This window comes from Perca flavescens, chromosome 15, assembly GCF_004354835.1.
Source record: "Perca flavescens isolate YP-PL-M2 chromosome 15, PFLA_1.0, whole genome shotgun sequence".
Taxonomy (NCBI): Eukaryota; Metazoa; Chordata; class Actinopteri; order Perciformes; family Percidae; genus Perca; species Perca flavescens.
In genome coordinates this window covers 17,261,392-17,285,903 of record NC_041345.1, presented here as the reverse complement: position 1 = coordinate 17,285,903, position 24,512 = coordinate 17,261,392, and the positions used below count along the sequence as shown (strand labels likewise).

General features: G+C 43.2%; 1 protein-coding gene across 3 annotated transcripts in view; it reads left to right on the top strand.

Moving 5' to 3' along the window:
- Positions 1 to 1,494: 1,494 nt before the first annotated feature.
- plekhh3 (pleckstrin homology, MyTH4 and FERM domain containing H3) overlaps positions 1,495 to 24,512 on the top strand; it is a 32,523-nt gene continuing 9,505 nt past the window's right edge. For 2 of the 3 annotated variants that reach the window (XM_028599858.1, XM_028599857.1), the window contains exons 1-5: positions 1,495 to 2,115; positions 7,549 to 7,604; positions 15,145 to 15,239; positions 20,419 to 20,601; positions 21,921 to 22,078. In XM_028599858.1, coding sequence (XP_028455659.1) covers positions 1,981 to 2,115; positions 7,549 to 7,604; positions 15,145 to 15,239; positions 20,419 to 20,601; positions 21,921 to 22,078 — 627 coding nt within the window. In that variant the 5' untranslated portion in view covers positions 1,495 to 1,980. Of the gene's footprint in view, positions 2,116 to 4,436; positions 4,457 to 7,548; positions 7,605 to 15,144; positions 15,240 to 20,418; positions 20,602 to 21,920; positions 22,079 to 24,512 lie in introns of those variants that run through there. The other variant, XM_028599859.1, reaches the window with a different exon arrangement.

The following is a 24,512-nucleotide window of genomic DNA, read 5'->3' as shown; positions in this document are numbered from 1 at the left end:
GTGTGTGTGTGTGTGTGTGTGTGTGTGTGTGTGTGTATTGTAGGGATAACTGAGTCAAAGAAGCGTATCCATCAAGCCATTAAGCTAAAGCAGGAAGACCAGCAGCTAAGAGCTCATCTTGGTGAGGAACGAGTTAAAGCCAGCTGACTGAGATGTGTGGGGGGAGTTTGCACAGTGCAAAGAAGGGGAAATGAAGGGATATTAAGGGAGAAATAAGCATGAGCGCTGAGGGGGCTTGATATCACGTGTCTGGATTTAGCACCAGTCCTCCTACCTCCTACTGCTGTATCTTTGTAGACTGTTCAGCAAAGTGGAAGAGGAAAATGGGGGAGGTGTGTGTGTGTGTGTGTGTGTGTGTGTGTGTGTGTGTGTGTGTGTGTGTGTGTGTGTGTGTGTGTGTGTGTGTGTGTGTGTGTGTGTGCGCGCACACGCAAGAAAAGCAAAAGAAAGAGAGTAAAGTACAAGAAAGATATATAAGATATGCAAAATAAATGAATAAATAAAGAGAGTTCATGAGCTGTATCCAAATACTGGGGGCATTTAGTTATATCATGACACTATCAAAACTGATCTCCCCTCAGTTTTTGTGAAGTCAGCCATGGTGTAATGTTCACTCACTACTAATGAAAATTGCTTTCAAGGTAGTAAGCATATAGCATAGTAAGCTGTAACACTTTAAAAGTCTACAGTCTACACTGACAGTGAGGATCCATACAAATATGATGTGAATATTTAAAAATATGATACATTTTTACATAATAAACACCCCAACAAGTAAATCAGCCTAACCAGCTACTGCTTAACTTTTAATGCAGTAATAAAATACTAAGTACTTTTACTTTTGATAATACTTCATATTTAATAATACTGAAATTGAATTTTGAATGCAGGACTTTAACTTGTAAAGAGGTGTAATATTATCTGAATACTTCCTCCATCATAAAGTGCAGTGAAGTAAACAGATTTTGCGTTTTTTAGAGTCTATAATTTTATAAGATTTCTGAATGGATTGTAGGCTATTCAGATGTCCAATTTCCCTATCTGTAACTGTAGGTCAAATGTAATATTGTTATATCATAATAACACTCAGAGGACAAGGCAGAAGATTTTAATGACCAAGCATAATTTAAGTCTGTTTACACTCATTGTTAATTCCGAGTATGTATAGGCCTAGGCCTACTACAGCAGTGATTTAAAAAAAAAAAAAATACCCTTACTAATGAGTACAGACAGTCGTTAAATGAGTATTGCCGGGACATCATGGTGTTCTGGAGTATTTAATAACTATCAGAGACGGTTTAGAACTTTGCTACCGTCTATACCAAAGGACATGTCACGCTTTGCCAGTATGGAGGGGCGTGAGTTGCAGGCGTGTCATTCCGAGGAGTGTCTGTGTTTTCAGCCAATCACAATTTATCCCTGAGATCGGTGGGCGTGACCGCCCCGCCCACACTATCCTCTCCCAGCTGCAGCACGCTTTTGTTCAAACTCAGAAGTCAGTCAGACAGTCGGTCGTTTACAGAGGTGCGAGTTTTACGTTACTCACCAAATGTGCTTTTAAAACGCTGACAAAAAACAGTGTCGCGCTTGTCAAGCGCATTCAACTTGATTTTTAACCTACAGTGCCAGTTTTGGAAACTACATTTGGTTTTGTTGTACTTTGATCGTTTCAAGTTGTTCAAACAGGGACAGCAAGGTGTCCTGTGCGAGGGAGTAGAAGGAAGGATTTTTCTTTAACCCAGTTCTCTGTTGGCTTTGCTGGAGTATGACTGCTGACATGTACAGTTAGCCTACTAGACATTTTCTTTGACAGAAAGGAGAGAGTAAGTTTATGCTACCCTTCATCCTCCTCGCTGGATATCTATGGAGAGGGTGTCCTGTATGCTCTCACGCAGCTCTTGGAGTTACTTGCGGCCGAGACCGTGAATGTTGAATTCACCGACCTGGATAGCAGAAGACGACACACTTAACCTCATTTGAATGCCTTTGCAAGGAGTTTGCTGGTTTCTGTGCTGCAGGCAGGGCTTTAGTTTGCTCGGACGGGACTATGGGGAGAAAGAGGAGGAAGCGTCTTTTGAATTGCGCAACAAGGAGGACTTGACTCCCAATGGACGGGTAAAAACTCTCCACCTGCACTAGACTACAACTCCTGTGCATACACATAAACAGTTCATAGAATACTTTTATTGAATAGGCCAATATAGGCTACATTTAAATTAAGTTTCAGTAGTGGCTGTAAAAACCGTCCTGTACGTCTTCTTGTACAGTATACCATGAACATTTCATAAAACAGGCTCAGCTTCAGGAGCATAATTTCAGTTTGGTGCAAACAGATATGGTTAAGTTTTTGACATGAAAATTATTACTTTTGAAAACTAAATATGGATTGGAACCTAAAGATATAATAGGAAAGGCAACCTGTGCTCCTAAGATTGCCCATATGTTAAAGTTGCAAGCTACACTGTTCATATGTTGGCTGTTAACTTTGTTGTCTGTGGGAATTCTTTTATTGTCTGTGGGAATTAACAACTTGTTCAGTGCAATCACAGATGCAAGATAGAGAATGTGCTGCAGCTGGCCAGCTTGACGTTTAGGTTTGCATGGTTTTAGGCTTGGGCAACATTGAGCAATCTCAAACGCGCACACACACACGCACACACGCTCACACGCTGTAAACCCAGTGTGTTGAAGTGATCCTGTGTGTTTGGCCTTCTTCTGCTCAATTGCAAATAAGACTGCTGCCTTGTCTTCTCTGTAATGTTAGTCATCTGATCAGGCACAGAGAGTTCAGCATTGTCCACCCACTTGTGAGGGGGCATTGTTTGAATTGAGGTAGGCTCTATCTGTATGACCCAACGCACAGCTCTTTATGTACAGTCTCTTATAAATATCCACCCTTAAATATTTATTGGAACTGTGCGCTTTTCACATCAGACTCACTCTTTTTAAGCAGTATGTTGTCATACATTCTCATACATACATTGTTTTGCCTTTCCAAGCTTAATTTGCATTATGTGTTATATGGTATCTTAGGCCTAGGTATTCTGTGCTGCTGAGACATGGCTTAACACTAACAGCGTGGTCTTGGAGATGAAAGTAATACCACCTGGAGCCGCCTATCCTGCTTATCTATTTACTGGTCCTTTTGTCTGCTTGCAACCAACCAGTGCAACACCCCAGTGATTTGCATGAAAACATTGGTAACAGATAAGTGTTACACAGTGCCTGAACAGAAGTCCAACAGTACCAGCAACCGCCAGATAAGAGCAACATCTGTTGCTCAGGGGCATCAAGAGAGGTGTTGGTGTATAGTACTCTTTCATTGGCAAACATCCCAGTCTTGGTCATAATGCACCATCTGCCTTGGCATTGGCTGTCTAAGTAACCCAACTGTACTCCATATTCACGATCAATATGAGATCATTAACATGTCCCAATGGAGGTGCCTGATGGCCTTTTAAAGTGAGACGCAGAGGTCTCCTTTTCCTGTAACTTTCCCGGATCCCACATTAAAATGTAACCCATGCTCCATCTGCAGAATTGTGCTCCTCTGGGTGGCTTGGATGCAACGCTGGTTTATTGAATTGTTGATGTGTTGTTTAAGAAGAACGTGGCTCTATATAATGATGACCTTGATTGAGGGATTGCATTATGGCCTACCTTTCGTCTCACTAGAAGATAAGTCACATAGGATACTGCTGCATTTTAATGGTTATTCCTGAGGCCAGTTCAAATTTGAAGAAACTGGTGTAATTTTTACACAAGAAAAACTCAACAAAAGTTTCCCTTTGCCATAATTTTAGGTGTACATGGCAGTGCAAAACTGACTCATGTGAAGCTCATAATGCTTCTCTGTCTTTAGAGCGTTTGTTTCCCCTACAGTGATGTTACATCACTGGTTAGTAGGGATGCACGATTCAGAAAATGTCACGATTCAATTAAATATCGATTTTTGATTCAAAAACGATTCTCGATTTAAAAAAAAAAAAAAGTATGTAAATGTAGTTAGACTACTTTCCCCATGTGATTGCAGTAGACCTACAATAAAAAAAAAAAAAATGAATAGATTTTTGGAATTCTATGAATTGATTTTGAATCGGTAGAGCTTGAATCGTGATTCTTTGCACACCCCTACTGATTAAGGTCTTGGTTTTATTAATTTCTTGCTAATAAATATTCGTATAAATTGACTTAAAAAGTCATAAAAATAATAGTCTCCCTGTATTAATCTGAATGATATATTTCCTGTGATGAACATACACGTAACCTAACGTTTTATTAATCTATAATGGGGTCTGTTCAGTTTATCAGATTATCCAATAGGAGGAACCACTTGATTGACTGATGTAATTGACAGTGTTTTACCTAAGCAAACTGCTCTTTTGGACTAAACATGCCTTTTTTGTTATAAATCCACCCAGGTGTTCTAAAGTTATTGATTCCCTGATGCTTAAAGGTAATCAATGCACCTCCACTAATCCGGTTTCCTCTTGATCTGTGTCACTGGTTCATGCTGGGTATTGTAACTGTGTCAATAGTTCACACTGGGCCAATAATTAAAACCCCAGCTGAAACACTCTAAGCCAATATCATCAGCTGACCCTCTCTTAAGCAATGCAATTTGTTACTAGCCCACAGCCATTCCCCTCATAATATACAGATCTAACTGATACTGTTTGGCTTTCTGTGGTGTCAACGGAAGGGGTGGGGTGCAGGGTTGAAGATGGTCTACAATGTGTCTCTCTCTCTCTCTCTCTCTCTCTCTCTCTCTCTCTCTCTCTCTCTCTCTCTCTCTCTCGGCTTTGTGACACTAAAATACTCAATTTAGTAGGCCTCTGTCCAGCTCGTGCCAGGGGTGACCACAGTAACCCACAGGTGTGGGGAAGTCTTCCTGGCTCAACACATCTAAAACCTTCACCACGACCTGTTGTGTTGTTTTCCAACATGCTTCTAGAGGATGCCATGATGTGTAGCATCCAAAGCACCAAAGCCATAGATGACACTCTGTTCTTTGCCAGGACTTATTCTCACTGTGGTTGGAATCATCAGTCAGTGCTGACGTTTGCCCTTAAGAGCACAGGGCCATGTCAGAACCCTTCCCCTGCATGTTTACAGTCCTCATTCAAAGAAACTGCTCTCCAACAGCTGCCCAAACAGTTACACTGAGCTGAATGCCTCTAGTGTTGGGACAGCAAGGCACTAATTTTAGGACAGGACATCTGTCATTCTTTCTTCTTTCCATGTTTCCACTGAAACTTTATTCAGTTTTTATGCAATGTGAAGTCACGTTTACCAATAAACCACCACCACAAGTGGTGTTTAGGCCTGCACTGTTGTAAGTGTGGGCCGGAGTACCGCAGTGCATCCTGTTACTTAGAACAAATGGGCACAGTCCGGCTTTGCTGAGAGCGGGTCCCATTAACCGTCACTACTGGTACGCTGGTTTATATTTGGTTTCCGTTGCGTCTCTGCCTCACCACCTCCAGGCCACACATCTGGTCTTCAGGCCGACACTGGCTGAGCCCAAGCATTTCCTCCCGGTTACGAGAGAGAGAGAGAGAGAGAGAGAGAGAGAGAGAGAGAGAGAGAGAGAGAGAGAGAGAGAGAGAGAGAGAGAGAGAGAGAGAGAGAGAGAGAGAGAGAGAGAGAGAGAGAGAGAGAGAGAGAGAGAGAGAGAGAGAGAGAGAGAGAGAGAGAGAGAGAGAGAGAGAGAGAGAGAGAACTGGGGGGTGAGCAAGAGCGGAAGTCAGCCATGGAACGAACACATAACGGCATCTTTCCCTCTTTCCCTCAATGCTCTGCTTTCGTCTGCAGTGATTCATCCCCTGCCCGTCCAAAGGGAGAGCTTTTGCCAGGGCTCTGCATCGCACGCTATCCTTGTTCCTCATCCCACAGCCCATTAACTCTATTGGAAAGCTATTTTTCTGTAAATTGTCACGCTTTGTAGAGGATGACTCAAAATATTCTAACTTGGATCGACCTGAACCATTAGTTTATTGATAATCTGATTAGTTTATATCATGGAATTACAGCTTTGCAGTCGTTGAAGTGATTAGTATGGATTTGTCGTTTTCAGTCATGGCTGTCTGTCTGAATTTTCTCCTCTGGGGCTGTTGTCTTGGTTAAATCATGTATGCTTTAACAGACAGCGGTAGGGAGATACCATACACACTCTTCCATTCACAAGTCACTTTCTGACAGTGTCCAGTTATTCTTGCCTGTCTGCTTTGACATTTACAGTACATACAGAGTTAAACATTAATCAAATCTTATTATCCAAACCCTCATATTTCCCTCATTCAGTCCATCTACCTTATAAATTTAACACCGTCTCCATACTAGCCTATACATTTACAGTTCATGTTTTCTTTGTTATTTTCGAGCCACCCAAAAAGAGCTGTAGACCTTTTTTTGCAGGGCTAGTGCTATACTTAGGCTGGTTTGCCCAGTAGTAAAGTGTGGTGTATGAACTGTGAGGGGCCCAGAGCTGACCTGGATAGAGTTTCAGGTAGGCCAACACCCCCGAGCTGGGCCGGGGCAGCCACAGGAGCTGGCTCAAGGCAGTGGCTCACAGAGACAACAAGTCAGGCCACGGGGACACACAGTGCTGCCCTGCACACCAGGGAATCGGTCCAAATTGCACACAGGCAAGCTCTGATGTCTGATGGGGTTTTCCAAGGTCAAGTTGGGAATCCAGGGGCCTGAGTGCCGTGAAAGGAAACATCCTCTCCCATCGCCTGCCTAACAGGGAAGTTCTGGAATGAAAAGTTCATTGTTCCACCCATGAAATTTGATTTTACGTGTCTGCCAGTGGCAGCCCCATTTGTAGTCAGTAGAAGCATTAACTCCAGTTTCCATACAAAACTTATGTCCAAGAAAGAGGGAATGCGATTTGATATGAGCAGCTGGATTACAGTCGAGAAAATTTTTCCAACATTTAGCTAGTAATTTGTGTAAGGTAAGATTTTGGGTTGTGTTCATTAGATAATCAACATTAGTACGCCATTTACATTTTACTACACAAAGTGCTGATTTTATGCAATCCCTGTCCAGAGGCTCTTTGTCTTTTCCACTTGTTTTTATCAAGCTAACAGCCAACTTGTGACACTATAAACATGTGGATAAACAAGATGAACAGTTCCTGTTGTAAGTGCAATCTCAAAGACTAGGGTTATTTTTTTATTTTTATTAACAACCTTCTCAGAGAAATGACTGATCTGAATAAATGCCTTTTGGGGTTAGCTGGTTGGGGTGCACGCAGCTATTACACAAATTATTCCAATGTTCCCAGCTCCTCTATTAAATGTGCCCGTTTTGCATGCCATATTTCTCCCCACCAGCTCACCCCTTGCAAGTGAAAGCCAAGCATTACAGGAACAGAGCAGCTATGTGCTGAGACTGCCAGGAATGGCTGCATGCTCTACTGTAACATGGCCACTGAACACAAACTATTGAGGGATCACTCCAATCTGTTGGCTAGTTCAAAGGACGGATTACTATTTGTTGCATTATCATCTATTTACCCTATTCTCTCTCGTCTGTTGACAGAGCCCAGCTGAAGTGACTGTTTCTCAACCAACTCGCACAGCCAATGGAACAAATGGGTAAGGAGAGATGGAAACAGATTTTTTTAAACCTGAATTTTAGGAAGTAATAGTTCCTTATTTTACTCTTATACTTCCTCTTGCTGCTGGGGGGTTATCCAATCACTTGATTTTCACTTCATCTGTGTTCTCGTGGGGCTCTCCTCCTAAACGTTGGCTTTGCTTTTATTTGAGGCTGCATTGGCCAATAATAGCAATCTTCAACCTATAGATGATTGTGACCAATCACAGGTTAACTCCAGATTCCAGATCAACAAATCCAATCACGTTGAAAGGCTGTATGCTAAAACTGCCCATTACAAGGAATCACTATGCGTCTTACAAATAATTGAATTCAAATGGTCATGGGGTTGACAAGTGAATGCTAGTGCCAATGAAAAGGAGTGATTCATGGAGGGCTGGATCCAGACTATTAGTGCAGGGCTGTGATCTCAGACAGTGATGTAGCCAGGCTCTGCTCCACTCTGTCTCTGGCATCATGCCCTTATCATCCCCCCCGCCCCTCTTCCCTCACCCACAATCTCTACTGTACATCTGCCGACTCATAGGCAATGACTCGCAAAGCTCGACTTGTCGGACTATCATACACCACAAATGTGTATAGACGAGGGTCTGCAACAATTCTCAACAAGAAGAGAGCTGCATCAGGAAGTGGGTAGCGGAGCTGAAGCTGTAACATTTTGTTGTAGTCATACAGGACATGCTGTTTCTTGAGGCTTGAGGGAAAGAAGTAAGGCACGAAGTAAGGAGGGAGGCTGGGTGACTCAGTCCTACCTCAACAGCACTCCCAGAAGAGGTGTGGCTCAGAGGTGATTGTGTGTGTGTGTGTGTGTGTGTGTGTGTGTGTGTGTGTGTGGCTCAGAAAGGTGTGTGTGTGTGTGGCTCAGAAAGGTGTGTGTGTGTGGCTCAGAAAGGTGTGTGTGGAGTGTGTGTGTGTGGCTCAGAAAGGTGTGTGTGGAGTGTGTGTGTGGCTCAGAAAGGTGTGTGTGGTGTGTGTGTGGCTCAGAAAGGTGTGTGTGGAGTGTGTGTGTGGCTCAGAAAGGTGTGTGTGGAGTGTGTGTGTGTGGCTCAGAAAGGTGTGTGTGGTGTGTGTGTGTGGCTCAGAAAGGTGTGTGTGTGTGTGGCTCAGAAAGGTGTGTGTGTGTGTGGCTCAGAAAGGTGTGTGTGTGTGTGGCTCAGAAAGGTGTGTGTGTGTGTGGCTCAGAAAGGTGTGTGTGTGTGTGGCTCAGAAAGGTGTGTGTCACACTTCTAGATTGTAGTGGAGGTGGCCCCAGGCCACATGGCATAATTAACTACTGGTTTTGAAGGGAGTGTGATAAAAGCCTGGCTGTAATCATCACACTGAGTGCAGAGATTAGAGAGTGTACTGCTTGGTCATTACCTGGCCAATGACTGGACACGCCCAGATGTTCAAATGTATAGAGGGATAGCCAAACCAGGCTCTGATAAGTGAGGGCATTGTGATGTAGCAGATGGTGCCATATCCTTTTATCTTCAGTCTAATGTAACAGGCAGGGCAGCTTTTACTTTTTTTAAACTTTTATTGAGCTATTGAATGGAACTGTCCAGAAGGAGACATTAATCTAAACTATTAGTTTAAATGACGGCACAGATGTGATGGTGATGAATTGGAGGGAGTTATGTTTGTCCTACTAGACTGAGGTCAATATGGTAATGCTCAGATAATTCATTATGCTGCTGGCCTGATGTGGTTAGGAATGGAGATAGGCCAGCCTCTGTTAAAACAGAGTGGTGGGTACACACATCTGAGTGTAGGCCATTTCAGGGTTAATCATAATAGTAAATTTAGGGCACCTTTCAGAACACCCAAGGTCGCCTTACAATGCGTAAGGTTTTCTCCCAGAATGTGTGGTTATAATGGAGTATTACCAATGTATTTTGTATACAGTATGCTAACATTGTATGCACATTCATAGTCACTCTCAATTTGGAAAATACCATAATTTCTGTGTGTTGTACATTTTGAGCCAGTAGCTGCAGGGCACATGCACAGTCAACTTTAGTCATTATCAGTACTATGTTTTTCTCATATAGTAAAAATTACACACAAAATATGCTCAAAACATCTTGCTATCACTCAAAAAATGTGACACAGAAAAAGCTAGTGTACATTTTCAGTAACAAGGTGGAAAGTTTTAGATGGTTTTGTACTAATCATTTTTTTAAATATTTTTTGAGATAACTGACATTGGACTGCATTGGTTTCAAGACACTGGACATCACTGTGATAATTAACCCAACGTGGTTCTGCAGCTATGCATTCTGTGATTTGTGAACCCAGAAACTTTGAAAAATGACCACAATTCAATGTTGTATGCCTGAAGATGGTCCAGTACCAAAACGTTGCCTATAATTAATACTTTATATTTTTTGCAAATAAGACAGTGTGCGGGAGGTTTTCTTTGACCTACTTTTCCTCCTCCTATGCACCTGTCTCACATTGTAGATGTGCCAAGTATTTTTCTGTATATCAAACGTACCACAACACAGTGGATTATTATGTTTTAACTCGGGACAGAAAAGCTCTTTTAGTTGACTAATGTGTAACTGCGGAGACCAATCTGGAGAGGCTGGGAAGTTTTCAAATGATAATATTACTTTGGCCTATGTCAGGAGTGCTGTAACCGATTCGTTGTGTGTTTGCACTGACCTCTCAGGCGGCTTACTGAGGGTGTGGGTGATGGACATATCTCTGCAGGCAGACAGCGCCGGTCTCCCCTGTCTGTCTCTCAGTCAGCACAAAGTGCCATGCACCCTGCTCCCTCCTGCTGTGCCCACACTCAAATCTGTCTTAAATCATCACAAATTTTTCATCCTCACTTTCCTGACTCTCACGTTCCTTCTCATAGCTGGGACAAACTATGCCAGAAGAAAGGGAACACTTGAGGACTTCTCCATCTCTCTTTCTCACCCTTTTTTCTGTCTGCTTTCTCATTAGCCCCCTTTCTGCTTTGAAGACTTTTGACAGATATTTCTTGGTGTTTGCTGCAATGGCTGAAAGAGACTAATGTTTCAGAATGGGTTTCATGCGTGTGAATTTATACATGTGTGTATGCATGAAACATGTGGTTGTTTGCGTGAAAAAGCTTAGAAGTGGGTCAACCATCACAAACTAGCCCTGTTTACAACGTCAGCAAATATAGAACGTTTTAATTCACGAGTCTCAACATCAGGGTAACTTCATTCAAACTAAGATGTCACTTACTCCCAATCATAAAATTTCTTGCTGATCAACACTCTCTTTTCAGTCACAAACTCAGACTTCCTGTCACCCCCCCAACCCCTCCCCCTCACTCCTTTCTCAAAACATGACTTTTTTCCTCTCCCCTCTGCCTAGTCCGGAGTTTCTTGGCAATGGTCTTGAGTAAACAGCGTATTTTTAGCTGGGAGGTCATATAGGCCCAGTCTTAATCACCACATTCCCATTTTCCCACCAGCCCAGCTTCAGCCAGAGGCCCATGCAGCAAGCCCAAGCAATGTGGGGGAGGGGATGGAGACTTGAGAGAGGAATGGATTTCCCACAAAGAGAAACTGATAATTTTCTGCTACAGTATGACCCACTGTATTTTAATGAAGGACGTCTCCGATAGTGTTTATTCTGGTGCTTTTGCAGATGTAAAACTGTAACTTGATGTGTGGCTGTCATTTGTGTACAGTTTTGTGAGCCTAAACCTCACGGAAAAAAGGCAGCTGGCTTGAGGTCATTTGTTTGAATGCCTTTTTGGACCCATCCAGACATTTCATCCATCACTTATAATTCTCCAAGTGAATCTGTGACACATCCACACAAGGGGCATTTTTCCAACTGTGCATGTTCTTGTTGTCACAAGGACCCGCTCTGTATGCTGGGACATGTCTCCACTGTTTCCACTGCGGTCATTCAAGCCCGAGAGCAAGGACACTACTTTTCTGACTTTAATTAGCTTCTCGGCGTTTTGATTAGACCCTGGACTGAAATCAATTACTCGTCGCTCCAGCAGCCACCACCAGACAGACACTCTCAAACGAATCAACTCGTTGTCCTGCTCTACTATACTTGGTGGATTTAAGTGTGTCACCATCATTGTCACCATGAAAGGACCAATATGCTCATCAGTTGTGATGACCTTATTTCAGTATGTGCAGTTGGAACAGTCCATATGTTGTTATGAATATGTTGATTTGAGTCAATATGTAGCTTAGCCAATGCTGCATTCACGCAATGGCGGTAGAATAGGAACAACAGGAAAACCTCCCGTTATTCAGACTTGACAGACTTTTAAATTTGCCGAAACTAGAGCCGAATGATTTGTCGATCAACAGAAAATGAACTATTTTGATAAACAAATAATAGTTTTAGACAATTTTTAAGGGGGAACTATTATATAGCATTTTCAGGTTCATACTTGTATTTTGTTTGTGTTGTGAAATTGGGGATAAATGACCAGCAATAGCTGACAGGATTACAGCTATCTGGCTTTAGCGTGCAGCTACTTAATAGTTAGCAGTATGCTAATGTTAGATTGTAATGGAACGAAGCAGCACTTTGTACTGTCAGAAATCTGCTGATAAAAAGCTTACAACCTAACCTCACAGCCACACAGGTGCTTTCCACCTATTGTGGCTCTTCTCAGGACTGTGTGGGTGTGTACAGGCTGTAATTGACTGACATCATGCTAATTCTCCTGCTGTTAGTTTTGCCGCACCTTTGAGGGTGGTACAACGTGCACCTTATCACTCTTTCAAGTACATGGAATTTGGTGACCACACGTAAAACCCAGTAAATTTCCATCCGTCATTTTTGCAGATTAATATCACTTAATAGTTTGTAAAATTGTGTCGACATGAATTATGCTTGACAATACCAAGCGATTGGGCTTTGCAAAAGAGAAAAATGGAAGTCCTCTTTCCAATTGATGAGTCCAGTAATACCTAAGGCTACTGTATACGACAGTTGGTCTCTCTCTTCCTTTTATCCAACTAGTCAAATACTTGCTTGTAGTCACTCCCTCTCACATCTGAACTCTATATTGTTAGGTATAAAAGAGATGTGAAATTGTATGTGTGAAATTGAGAAAGTAGGGCACAATTAGTGATGGTTAGATGACTATTGAACAGCTCATCTCATCATCAGCCATATTTCACACAATATCGGAGGGCCTTGCTTTTTTAAAATTTCCAACACATTTCAAGCTTTAACAGTTAAGTAGTGTGATATTCAAATGATGCTCTGCCTCTGCAGTAGCAGAGAGAGAGAGAGAGAGATGCGCTGTCTGTCTATGTGCATTCGCTCCATTCTCTGTGCTGTCTAATCCCCATGTCAAATTGTTTCCTGCACTCCACAGGAAGTTGCCCGCTAAAGGCCCCACCATCACGGCCTTTGCTGGGGCTTCTGGGAATGTGGGGGCGGTAGCATGGGGGGCTGGCGGGGGTTGAGTTGAGGTGGGGTGTTTTAGGGCTGCTGGACAGCTGTGGAGATCCAAAGGCCCCACATCAACATTAAGCTGGGTTTTTGGACACAGTGATCAAACTGACTCTGCTAAAGCTGCATTTAAACTGAAGGTCAGGATAGTTTGTGCAGCTAAAGGTCAAAACCTGAGTTTTAACCCCTCCTCCTTCTCTTCGTGGCCTAAAAGAAGCACTGAAGTTGACTTATAAAATATTTCAGGTTAAAGGGGGGCAGACCAGTTTGGGGCAGAAAAAGAGATTTCTGTCTGTTCTGGCAGTAAATGGCAAAATGCCCACCCTTCTTAGAATCTGCACACATTAGAGCCAAGTTTTATTCTTTACTCCAAGAATATTCCAAGATGTACGACCATGTGTATACCACATTACAGAACTGTAAAATTGAAAGTCACATCTTTAATTTCTAAAAGACTGCTGGTTCAAATCCTGAAGCAGGTTATACCAGTTGTTTCAGAATTAGTAGTTGTGATATTGAGATTTAGAAACTAAGTGTAAGGATTATTTTGTATTGCGCTTGACATTTTGGATGCAAGCCTATCACAGACAATAGCAATTATCCAAGGAACATAAACACTTGCACAGCAGGCTATGTTCTCCAGTCGAGGCATAGTTTTTCTATAGATCTAAATCCTCTCTCATTTGGGCTAGATATAGACTACCTCTGCCTGTCTGCATGCCTGTCTCAGTTATGTAGCAGGGGTTATTAACAACCTCAAATAAGAGACGTTCTGTGTTTATTTTATTGCCTGTAAGTGGAGTCTGTGGAGGCAATGACTTTCAGAAGCTGCTGCTGTAGCAGGCGAGCCGGCTTAGTTACAACCTGACTGAGTATAATGTGACAGGATCCTCTTGACTCTTTTTCTCACTTCTGCTCTCTGGTGATGCCCTGAGCCAGTTCACATTCACTTACAGAAAAACTGGCCCACAATATAGTTTCACTGTCTGACCATTAGCTTGAATTAGAGACTGATGCCAGTCGGTTAGGCTCTACAACTGCAAATACATTTAATAATTTTATGCATTTATGCATAATAGGCACTATCAGAGAATAATATCTCAGAGGTCAACATGATAAAGCATGGTATAGATAGCATCAGGTCACCGCACACAGAAAGGAAATGGCTTCTGCAGTTATGTAAGCTGGATCAAAGCAGATAAGGCTATATTTGGACTCATTGATTATTGCTGCCTTCCGTGAGGAGGAAACGTCTGAAATTATCAGATCAATAAGGATGTAAATCAGCTGGCCAAGGAGTAGGTAACAGGAGGCCAAAAATCCCTGGGAGGGAGGGCTTGATTAATTTCCTGAGCAATGATCCCGGAAGGAGGAGAACAAGAAGGAAGGAGGGGTTTGTCACTTGTACTTCACATGCTAGTTAGACCCAGGAAATAGAGAAAATAAACGAGTAATTAGAACAATAAACGAGGAGAGATTAAATCTCTAAACAATCTAATGGAGTGGAAATGGGCCTTGGCCTGAGATAAAGTGTGAATTTGTCCACAACATTGCTGGACCAAATTGTTGAAGCATCATCATATGTGGAGGCAGCTGCAGATGTGTTCGTATGGCATTAAAGAGAAAAGTAAGAACAGCGGCTCAGCAGATTTACAGATGTTTTTGATGATGTTTTTGGTTTTAACTATCCAAGGCTGTGACCTCTTGAACCTACTGCCTTCCTCTGACCGGCATGAGCTGGCTGGCTGGGAGTCAGGCCGGCGTCGCTCTGTCACGTTTATTTTCAGTCGCTCGGCGCGGCAGCCAAAGTGATAAAAGAGAGACGAGCTGTCCACAGTGGCGTGGTATGTATCAGTGTGTGTGTGTGTTTGCGTGCTGCTAGGGAGGGAAACTGGGAAGAACGCAGGAGGACAGATATTCGTGGCACTTCTTCCAGTCCCCCCTATGTGACCCCCACCTAAGAGTATCAGAGAGGCTTCTAGTTGGCACAGTGTCACATGGTGGGGCAGCTGTGTGTCTCTGGGCCAATTAGCTATCCAATGGGAGGGAGTAGTCAGGGGAAGACTTGAGTTGAGAGAGAAGCAGTTATTTACATTCTCCTTCTGCTCCTCTACACAGGCACACTGTCTCAGAGGTGAATGAAGAGATGAAGAGCCTGGTCATCGAGAAGAGTAAGATGGGCCTGGAGGAAGAGCCTGAAGTGCTGGTCAAGGGTGAGTCTGACTTGCACAACAAAGACACACAAACAAAGGCACATAACAACATCATTAGTCTGGTCTTCCTTTGCCTGAATGCATAAACCTGCGATGGCGTGGTGAGCATGGTGTCATCTAGTTGCTAAACAGTCAATGGTTCCAGTTTTCTGCTGTTTTTTTGTTTTATGTTAATGTATTGATTATCTTTGGACTAGTGAACCATTTGAAGGCATCACCTTGGGCTCTTGAAAATTGTCATTTTTTGCCATTTTACAGACTTGACATTTAATACTGCTACTTTGTCCCTCAGTTAATAGATGAGGTCCTTGCAGGGCTAGGTTGATGCTGTTCATCTCATTAAATATAGTAATATTTTTATTACCCTAATTATGTCTTTACTAGTACTGTCACCGCTCCATGCTGCACTGTCGCCCCAGAGCTAACCCCTCTCTGACCACATGTGGCACCTGCTCCTACTGCTCCTACTACCCCCCCCCCCCCCCCCCCCCGCTCCCTGTGTCCTCATGTAAGGATAGCTGCTGGCATCAGGAGCGCCGTCTTTGGTGTCTGATGCTTTTTAGGAATGATCTCATAGGATATTTCTGTTTGATTTCTTTCTTCGTTTTTCTTCTTGGCCTGCTACTGAAAGGCAGCAGTAAAATGCCAGCACTTGGATAAGTTACGTCCTGTTTGGAATGGCGGCAGTCTGATTGCCTAATTTTGACAGCAGTTACTATGCACCCTTGGCTAGTGCCCCTCCCTTAATGCTGTCCCCTCTCTGTCCCTGTCTCACTGTTAGAGGAGAAGGGTTTCCCTCCAAAACAGGACAGCTACTTTCCTTGGGCCATTGATTACACTGTCGCTTGGGATTTTAGCTTTTGCACCACGCCACCATACTCCGACCAACCACACTATAACAACAACCACCACAACACCTCAGGGCGTTAGATAATCCCTCTCATTTATGCGTGTGTTGCACAAGGATATGTTTAATTTTTTAGCAGGGAATCTAAAATAGGCCACAAACATTGCAGATATAGACTGATGATGGGAGGATGAATTATAAAAGCCATGGAGTGGTGACAGATAAGAGATGTTAAGACGGTGGTTTATTGACATACCTTTGTTGATTTACAGTTAAAATGAACTGCTCCTCACATTACGCAGAGCTTCTCATGCTCTGTTTGATCCGGCTTTGTGCATGACACACATTTTTAGAATTGAACTTTGAAGTGAGGTGTCTCACTTAATTTAAACATTCATGGAACAAACATTTAGTACTCAGTCACGGGAGGTTTCCAGTAAAGAGATGGAAATGCACAGAGAGAGATTGTTTGCACAATCTGTGTTTGAGGAGGTAGGGCATTGGGGATCAGAGGTCACAAATGAAACAAATTAAGGGCGAGCCGTGGCCCCCAGGGGAGACATTAGCAGGCCAAAGAGATGGTATCCAGATGGGAGACCATGGGAGGGGTATACAGGGGACTGTGCTCCTCTTCCTGTCTCTCTCCTTTTTTGCCTTTCCTCATCACACTGTTTAAAGTTCCCAAAAGAGCAGCATCTGCGGGACGTCCCATGTCTGTGACCGAGGCGTCAAGGTAGCAGGCATGCACTTCTCTCCAGTCTGCCTCTCCAGTCGCACATCCAGTCTGTCAGCAAGCTCAGCCCGACTTACCTCATGGTTTTTATTTATCGGGTTTTGATGCTGTGCCCCTCTGATGTGGTGTTAAGTGCCTCCAGGGTTTTGCTTTAGGCTATATTGGGTGAGTTTATGCTGGGTTCAAACTTTCCACTTACATCATATAGAAGCATTCTTAAACAGGAAACCTAGCCTGAGAGGCTGAGCCTTTGCCCCCCCCCTCCCCCTGCCCCACCCCCCACCCCTCTCTCTATTTATTTTTATTTTGGAGTAGCAGTGAGGCAGTGGAGGCTTTGTATTGCCTGGGAAAACCACTTTGAGGCAAAGACGAAAACTGGGAAAGAATAGAATTGGGGGAGATGAAAGTAAAGTGGAAGTAAGTGAGAGCAGAGGGAAGAAAGAAGCAGGCAAAATGAGCGCAGTCTGACAGGTGGCATACAGCTTGCTAACCACAGAGGAAGCAGCGATGCTGGCGTGGCGTCATTGCCAATTTTACAGGGTAGGAAGCTGAAGGATTGTTCCTTTTTAAAAAAAAACAAAAAAAAAACACTAAAATATGCGTGTACAAGCCATATGAACACACATGCACAGCCACCCCACAAGTGGCACACTGCCAGTATACTGCAGTGCCCTGCCCCCGCAGATAGTCCCACCCTGCCTAGTAGCAGTCCAGGTGGCCTGCTACAGCCCTCTGCCAGCCTCTCCATCAGCCCTCTGGATGAACTATGACCCCCTACCAGGACTCTTCAAACCTCCTCTGTCTGTTTTTCTCTGGGCGGCATCTGGACAGAGCTCTGCCAAGCTAGTTTATTTATCTACTGTGAGATTAAATATTTATTAGGAACAATTTGCACACATAGCTGACGGGGGAGAAGAAGTTAACTGCCATGGAACAGTGGATCTGGGCTGCTGCAGTCTTTCCAAACCCTCAGGACTTTGGGAACGCAACAGTCTTGCATAGTAGAGCCAGGCCTGGCAAGACCAATGAGCATGCCTATGAGCTGGCTAAAGGCATGTCTGCCTTACTCTCTCTTTCTCTCTCTTTCTCTCCTTTTCTCACCCTGTCGACCTCTAAAGTGGTAATTATGTTGGCTGCATGCAGGCTTTAATGCCTATGCCATTAGGTGGCTGTATTTTTATCCCCTAGTATTTACCCCAACAAGGAAGTCTCATACAGACTGCAACACAAGTTATGGACAATTACATGCCTTGGGGATTATTCTTAGGGAAGACATGGTGCAGCAGCACTGGTTTAGTAACTCCAGGACTTGCCCATCTACCACCCAGACCTGTCAAGGGAAATGCTTGTCCTGTTGTGTGTCTGATAGCATGGTAAAAGTCATGCCAAAAAGTATGGGTTAAGTGAAATTAAAAAGCATTTTAATTGACAATTTACTTGATGCTGGCAAAATTACCCCAAGACTCTAAGCAGGTTAAACATTCAAAATGTTGCCTTTATTATGTTAATTGAAATAAGGGTAATGTAATGGTAACTCAAAGTAATGTATTGGAAAAAGTAAGTTAACAGTTATTTTCTCAATTGTTTTGTCTATCAAACATGAGAAAACAGTGAAAAATGTTCATCTACAAATGTCTTGTTTTATCCAAATAACAGTCCAGGGGTCTCATTTTATAAACGTGGCGTACGCACAAAACGGGACTGAAAATGTGCGTACGCCACTTCCCACGCAAAGGTTGTGATTTATAAAAAACAAACTTGACAAACTCTGACCTACATTTTGGAGACAAAATAGGAATTGGCGACGCAGATGGTGAGGTGGTGAACTGAAGTCAGACTGCAGAAAGTACATGTGGGAATAACGATTAGGCTACTCTTAATATGTTTAAGTATTAATGCCTCACGCACACTTCTTCACACCATATCATGAAGATTGTACTGAGTGATAATTGAGTGATAATTGTTCCATAAACACCTTCAACTCAAATCTTAAATAGAAATGTATTCTTAATATTTAATCGGCGCTGTCCACCGTCACATTGTCCGATACGGAGCGCAGGAGGAGGAGATGGCCCAACTGCATGGAATACAGGATATCATCAAATACCCTAGCATTAGAAAATGGCAGAACACAGTGTAAATAACTAAATATCTGTCTTTAAAACTGTGAATATATCATCAAATGTCAAAGTCTGGAAATACAGCCGTTAAGCTCTCGCGCAATCGTTACACTCTATGTCCTCGTTATCGGTCCGAACTTCAATACCGTTAGTGACAAAACCTGCATGAAGAAAAGTGTGTTTGCCTATTACACTTTCTTTCGTCTTCAAACTGTATCTCGGGGTGGGGGATACCACTAGTTGATGCTGTGATTTTAGCAAGGTGTTAACAATCACAAATTGTTGTAGGCTAAACATATAAATACTGCAGTGAACCAGTGCGTAATGCTGCATGATGGCACTGCTGGCCCTGCAGGAGGACAGCAATGGAAGAATCAGGAGAAAAAGAGACTTTAGGGACCATGACGATGACTGGCTCATATGCCAATTTAAATTCCCTAATATAGCTGTAATAGTAATATAGCTGCGCTCTTGGATCTATGTACTGAATTGGGTCCAGTAGAGAGGGCAACGCGCCGGAACCGTGCCATCCCGGTCCAAATACAGGTCCTCGCCCCTCTGGGTGAAACCGGCTGTTTTCAGAGGGAAATGTCAGACAGCTAAGTGTTTTTTTAAAATAAATATTATATATAATCTTCAACTTCATCACTAAGGCTTGTTTGGATATAATATATAGTTCTGTTAAATCGTATTATATACGTCTGGTATATCGAAGCTGTCCCCGAGTGCCGTAATGCCTGCTGTTTTGGAAGATTTTATTAATAAAGGTAGTCTATAGATCCGGTTTCCCTACACTGTGCGACAACAGGCCGAAATTCTAATTCAATTGGCAGCAATTCCCGAGAGTCTGAGAGTTTTTTTTTTTGTTTGTTTGTTTGTTTTCTCTGCCAGTCGTCATGATTCGGCATGTTTCGGTGTAACGAAGAACAACTGCCAGGGTCATTAACATACTGATCAGCATTCACGAGGTGCTTTGCATTGACTATTTATGGTTAAAAATGGGCGTGTACAGGGCGGGATAAGAGGTTGATCCATGTACGTACACTTGTAGTCAATCTGTGATTTAAAAAGGGAACATTGCTTACAGGTGTGCGTACACACGGTTTTATAAATCTGACTTTTTTTCGGCGTAGCCAATTTGGGCTTTTGGGCGTACGTACACTTATAGTAAGGATCCTACGCACAGTTTTATAAATGAGACCCCAGAACTATACTATACTACTGTATTATACAATAGGACAAGAAAAAGCAACATGCTCTCACATTTGATAACTTTGGAGCCATCTAATGTTTGACATTTTGGCTTTATAAATTACTTACACCATGAATCCATTATCAAAAAAAGTTATTAATTTTCTGTTATTCAACAAATCAATTAATCAAATAATCATGGCCGTTCTCCTGGCATGTAAGAGCCACTGTGTTATTTTATGTTAAAGTTGACTTGTCATATGACACGTGTGTGTGTGTTATTTAAAGGGTGGCTGTTGCGGGAGGTGCGAGGAAACTGGATCAAGCAGCGTCGGTACTGGTTCATGCTGAGCCAGGATTCCCTTGACTACTACACCGGACCAGAGAAAGGAGCCCGCAGACTGGGCACGCTGGTCCTCACCAACCTCTGCTCTGTCATCTGGCCAGACAAGCAGACATACAAGGAAACGGGTGAGGGGCACACAGACATGCTGATGCATAGCTGACCCACGCTCATGTATACTTGCCCGTAATCTCTTTAGAGTCCAGTATAATACCTGTGTTAATTAACTATGCGGTGTAGTGATCATAGACATTTTGAGTAAGCTGTTCAGGGGTTTTTTAATATGAAAGTGACGTCTTGTGGTCCCCTTTCCCTTCCCTTGAGTTCCGTAATTCTGAGTAAGTTTGGGAAGCCCCAGCTCTGTTTGATCCAAAATGTGGCTCAAGGTTGGTCTGGAAACCTCACATCTGAGTAATCAACAGGGGCATCTCCCTTCCCTTCTGGGATGAAAGAAATTAAAGACATACAGAGGAAGTCTTTGCTGTGTGGGAAGAGACACAGGGGATGACTTGTCCTTTTTAAAGTCTCTGTAGTACTCAAACATGTCATCCATGTCGTCTTCGTTTGTCTGCCTGTCCATCAATGGAGGGGATTATGTCCTGCTGACTTCAGCAAACCACTTAAAATGTCCAAACCATTGTATAAACCCAAACATAGTTCTTACTAACTCTTATGCCAGGGGACTTTTCTGGACAGAAGTGCACTTTCAACAGTGGCTTTGTCAAGCTCTATTGGCTGTTTCACTACTGAATAACTTTATGTTCCTCATAAGCCACTGAGAAAGTTGCATTATAAATTGAGTTCCTCTGTGTATTTTCTGGTTGTCACCATGACATATTAGTTCCCTTTAAGGGATCCATCTTTGTCATCATTGACACTTTACAGCAGCGTTAATGTAAGGGCACAACACAGGTTCAATGTAGGCAGTGGCAAACCACCATGTCATAATCTCAGTTGTAAAATCTCTTAATTTTGGGTTTGGACTTTACCAAGAACCTAAACAAAGAAGGATGTGGTGCCAAGTCACGTAGCAGGAAAGGCAGATAACAGCCGTGGGGCTGCAGATCAGGCCAGGCTGCCTGGGGTATGTCTAATACTTCCTCTGCACAAGGAGGAAGCAGAACTTTTTTCACTTTTATTGCAGGTTGTCCAAAGAGACTCACTGAGGGGTTTAACACTTGTGTTCTAACGTGTATAGAATAACTGATGTTTGGTTTTGGTGTGGTCTGAGGTTCCTCTCAGGCTGACCTTTGATCCTCAATGAAACCAAGAGAGGAAGTCAGGGAGAGGGAGTCACGCCAGATATGCGAGGTGTCCCATGCAGAGAACATTTCACTGTTCTTGTCCCCATTTACTTAAAATGCCCTTTCAAATGAGGTGCAGTTTGAATTTCAATGCCATAATGTCATTAAACATGATCTGTTTTTATATTGTGCGTTTCTTTCAGGCCACTGGAGCATCACAGTATATGGACGGAAGCACTGCTACAGGCTGTACACCAAGCACTTCAACGAGGCTGTGCACTGGGCATGTGCCATCCAGAAAATCATTGATACCAAAGCACCAGTGGAAACACCAACACAGCTACTTATTCGAGACATTGAGGTGGGCCACGTAACACACACAAAAACATATACACACAGTTGCTGTTGCTCCCCCCTGCTCTGTTACCATGGAAACCACACAGCCTCATTGGGTTCGGGAGTCCAAAGTTTCCTCTGCTTGCTTCTCTCTTTTGAATGAGCTCATCTCCTTCCACCACACCGGGACAGGACATAACAGACCTGAAGCAGAAAATTTCAAGACAAAGATATTTCCAGTTATTGTGTGCTCAGAAAATTTGGATTAGTGGGATTTGAAAGGATACTTTTTTGCTTTACCTTCTTACGTGGAAGGAGAGTGTAGTGCATTTATAATGCATAGCCATATTTTTAGACCAGGGGTTGCTAGAGAACATAGCATGCTGGAATCTCATTGAGCAGACAGATGACTCGTCTTGCATCAGTCTGCCCCTAGGGCGGAGAGAGGGGCAGTTTTGGCAAAGGAGGTGGAGGAGGGCTCGGCGTGAAGCAGCAGGGCCAGATAAGCAGTCTTTTGCCTGGCCTCCTGTCTCCGTCATGTCTCTAATCTCAAAGAAAGTGTTTAATCTGCTTGCCTCCGTCTGCCCCTGTCTGCTTCGCCAGAAGGGGCCAAGATTATTTTTTGGAGGAGCAGAGGGTGCCTGCTTTTAAAGTTATCCTCATTCATTGTTTTGCTTTCCCCTCCTTAGTCTTTCTTTCTCCCTCACCTTTACACACAGGCACACTTTCTCAAATAGGCGAGGTATTTTACCTCTCGAGTGTAAGGTTAGGACTGCTGCTGCAAAAATCAAAGAGAGAATGAACAGAGGAGGCTTTGTGTGAACAGGACTGCTCGCTTATCTTTAAAGCATAGATTCATGTTCCAGCCACAGACACCAGGGAGAGCAGGGATTGCAGTGTTAGCCTTGGACCTACAGCCAGAGGCCATGTGTCAAAGAGAGAAACCTCGAGAGAAGAACCGATTTAGATGGGTGAACTGCTTTTAAATCTTAAATCTGCCACACATTTTAAAGACAAACAAACTGTGAATGTATTACTTTGACTAACCAGTTTTTTTCCCGTCACGGTTAAGACACAGACTTTCTGGCTCAACTCTGACCTACTAGGATGTAGTTGTGCTAACACACGGTTTTCCTGTGTACCGAGCAACATTTCAGGTCCACCTCAGTTTTGGTTTTACCTCCAAATAAAGCGGTTTAGATCATTTAGCTAAACTCCTGGTGTTTTTATCATCTGACCGCTTGTGTCTTGCCTCCTCTGACCTTGCTGTAACTTCAGCAATGTTGCTGTATGGCAATAAAGTATTGAATCTTGAATCTGTATCACCAGATCTTAACAATAACTTGTGTTTTAACAGTAACAATAACAGTGTTTTTATAACTGTTAGAAATGATGGGCAAAACTGTGATAACAAGTACCAAGTTGTAATTAACGAGAATTCTCCTTTTTAAAGGAAAACTTGAGACATATTCACTTTAATGCCGAGAGTTACATGAGAAGGTTGATACTACGCACATGTCTGCATGCAAAGTATGAAGCTACAGCTGGCTAAATTTGCTTGGCATAAAGAATGGAAACGGGGGGAAACAACTATCCTGGCTAGCTCCGTCCAAATGTAACTAAATTGGCCTAGCAGCAGCTCACTACTTAACATGTAATATCTTACCTACCTAAAATGGCTAATTGTCATTTTAAGTTTAGGTTTTTAATCAGTGAGCTTTAGAGGTGCCGGTAGGCAGACTTTGGTACCTTTGGATACAGCCAGGCTAGCTGTTTCCCCGTTACTTTGTGCTAGCGAAGTTAGCCAGCTGCTGTAGCTTTATATCTACGTGCAGAATTGAGAGTGGTAGCAATCCTCTCATCTAGCTTTTGCCAAGAAAGAGAATAAGCATGTCAGGGGAATACCAAAGTGAATAAGCGACAGTCTGTGGGCCTAACCATGTATGTGCAGTGTATGAATTTTATCTGGGATGCTCTGCTGTATCCTGATTCACAGAGCAGCATCTCATTCCCAGATTGCAAACAGACAAGCCTGTGTGCACCAAACACTTTAGAAGAATGTGTCAACTTTGCCCCACTGAGAAGGAGGGGAAGCAGGCTTGTCTTGTAGCCAGAGAGAAAGGATGGCTGGTTTGAGGGGGTTGCAGAGGCAGGAGAGAGCCAGAGCAGTGGCAACGTTACTAATGAGCAACAGGTGCTAGAGGGCAGTAGCATGAAAGCCATCTGTACCGCTAAAAGGCATCTATCCACATAGGCAGCAAAAGACACACACACACTAAACTCACTGACACCAGCAGATAAAATGTAACGTGTCAGTTATGCTAGTGTGGTTTGCTGGGTCATCACTTGACCTTCCTGCTGCTTTGAAAGTTGCCAGAGCTGAATTGTGACCCTGGTCAAATCGACCCCAGTCACCCCTGACAGACAAACACACATACTCAATCACCCACTTGCTTCCA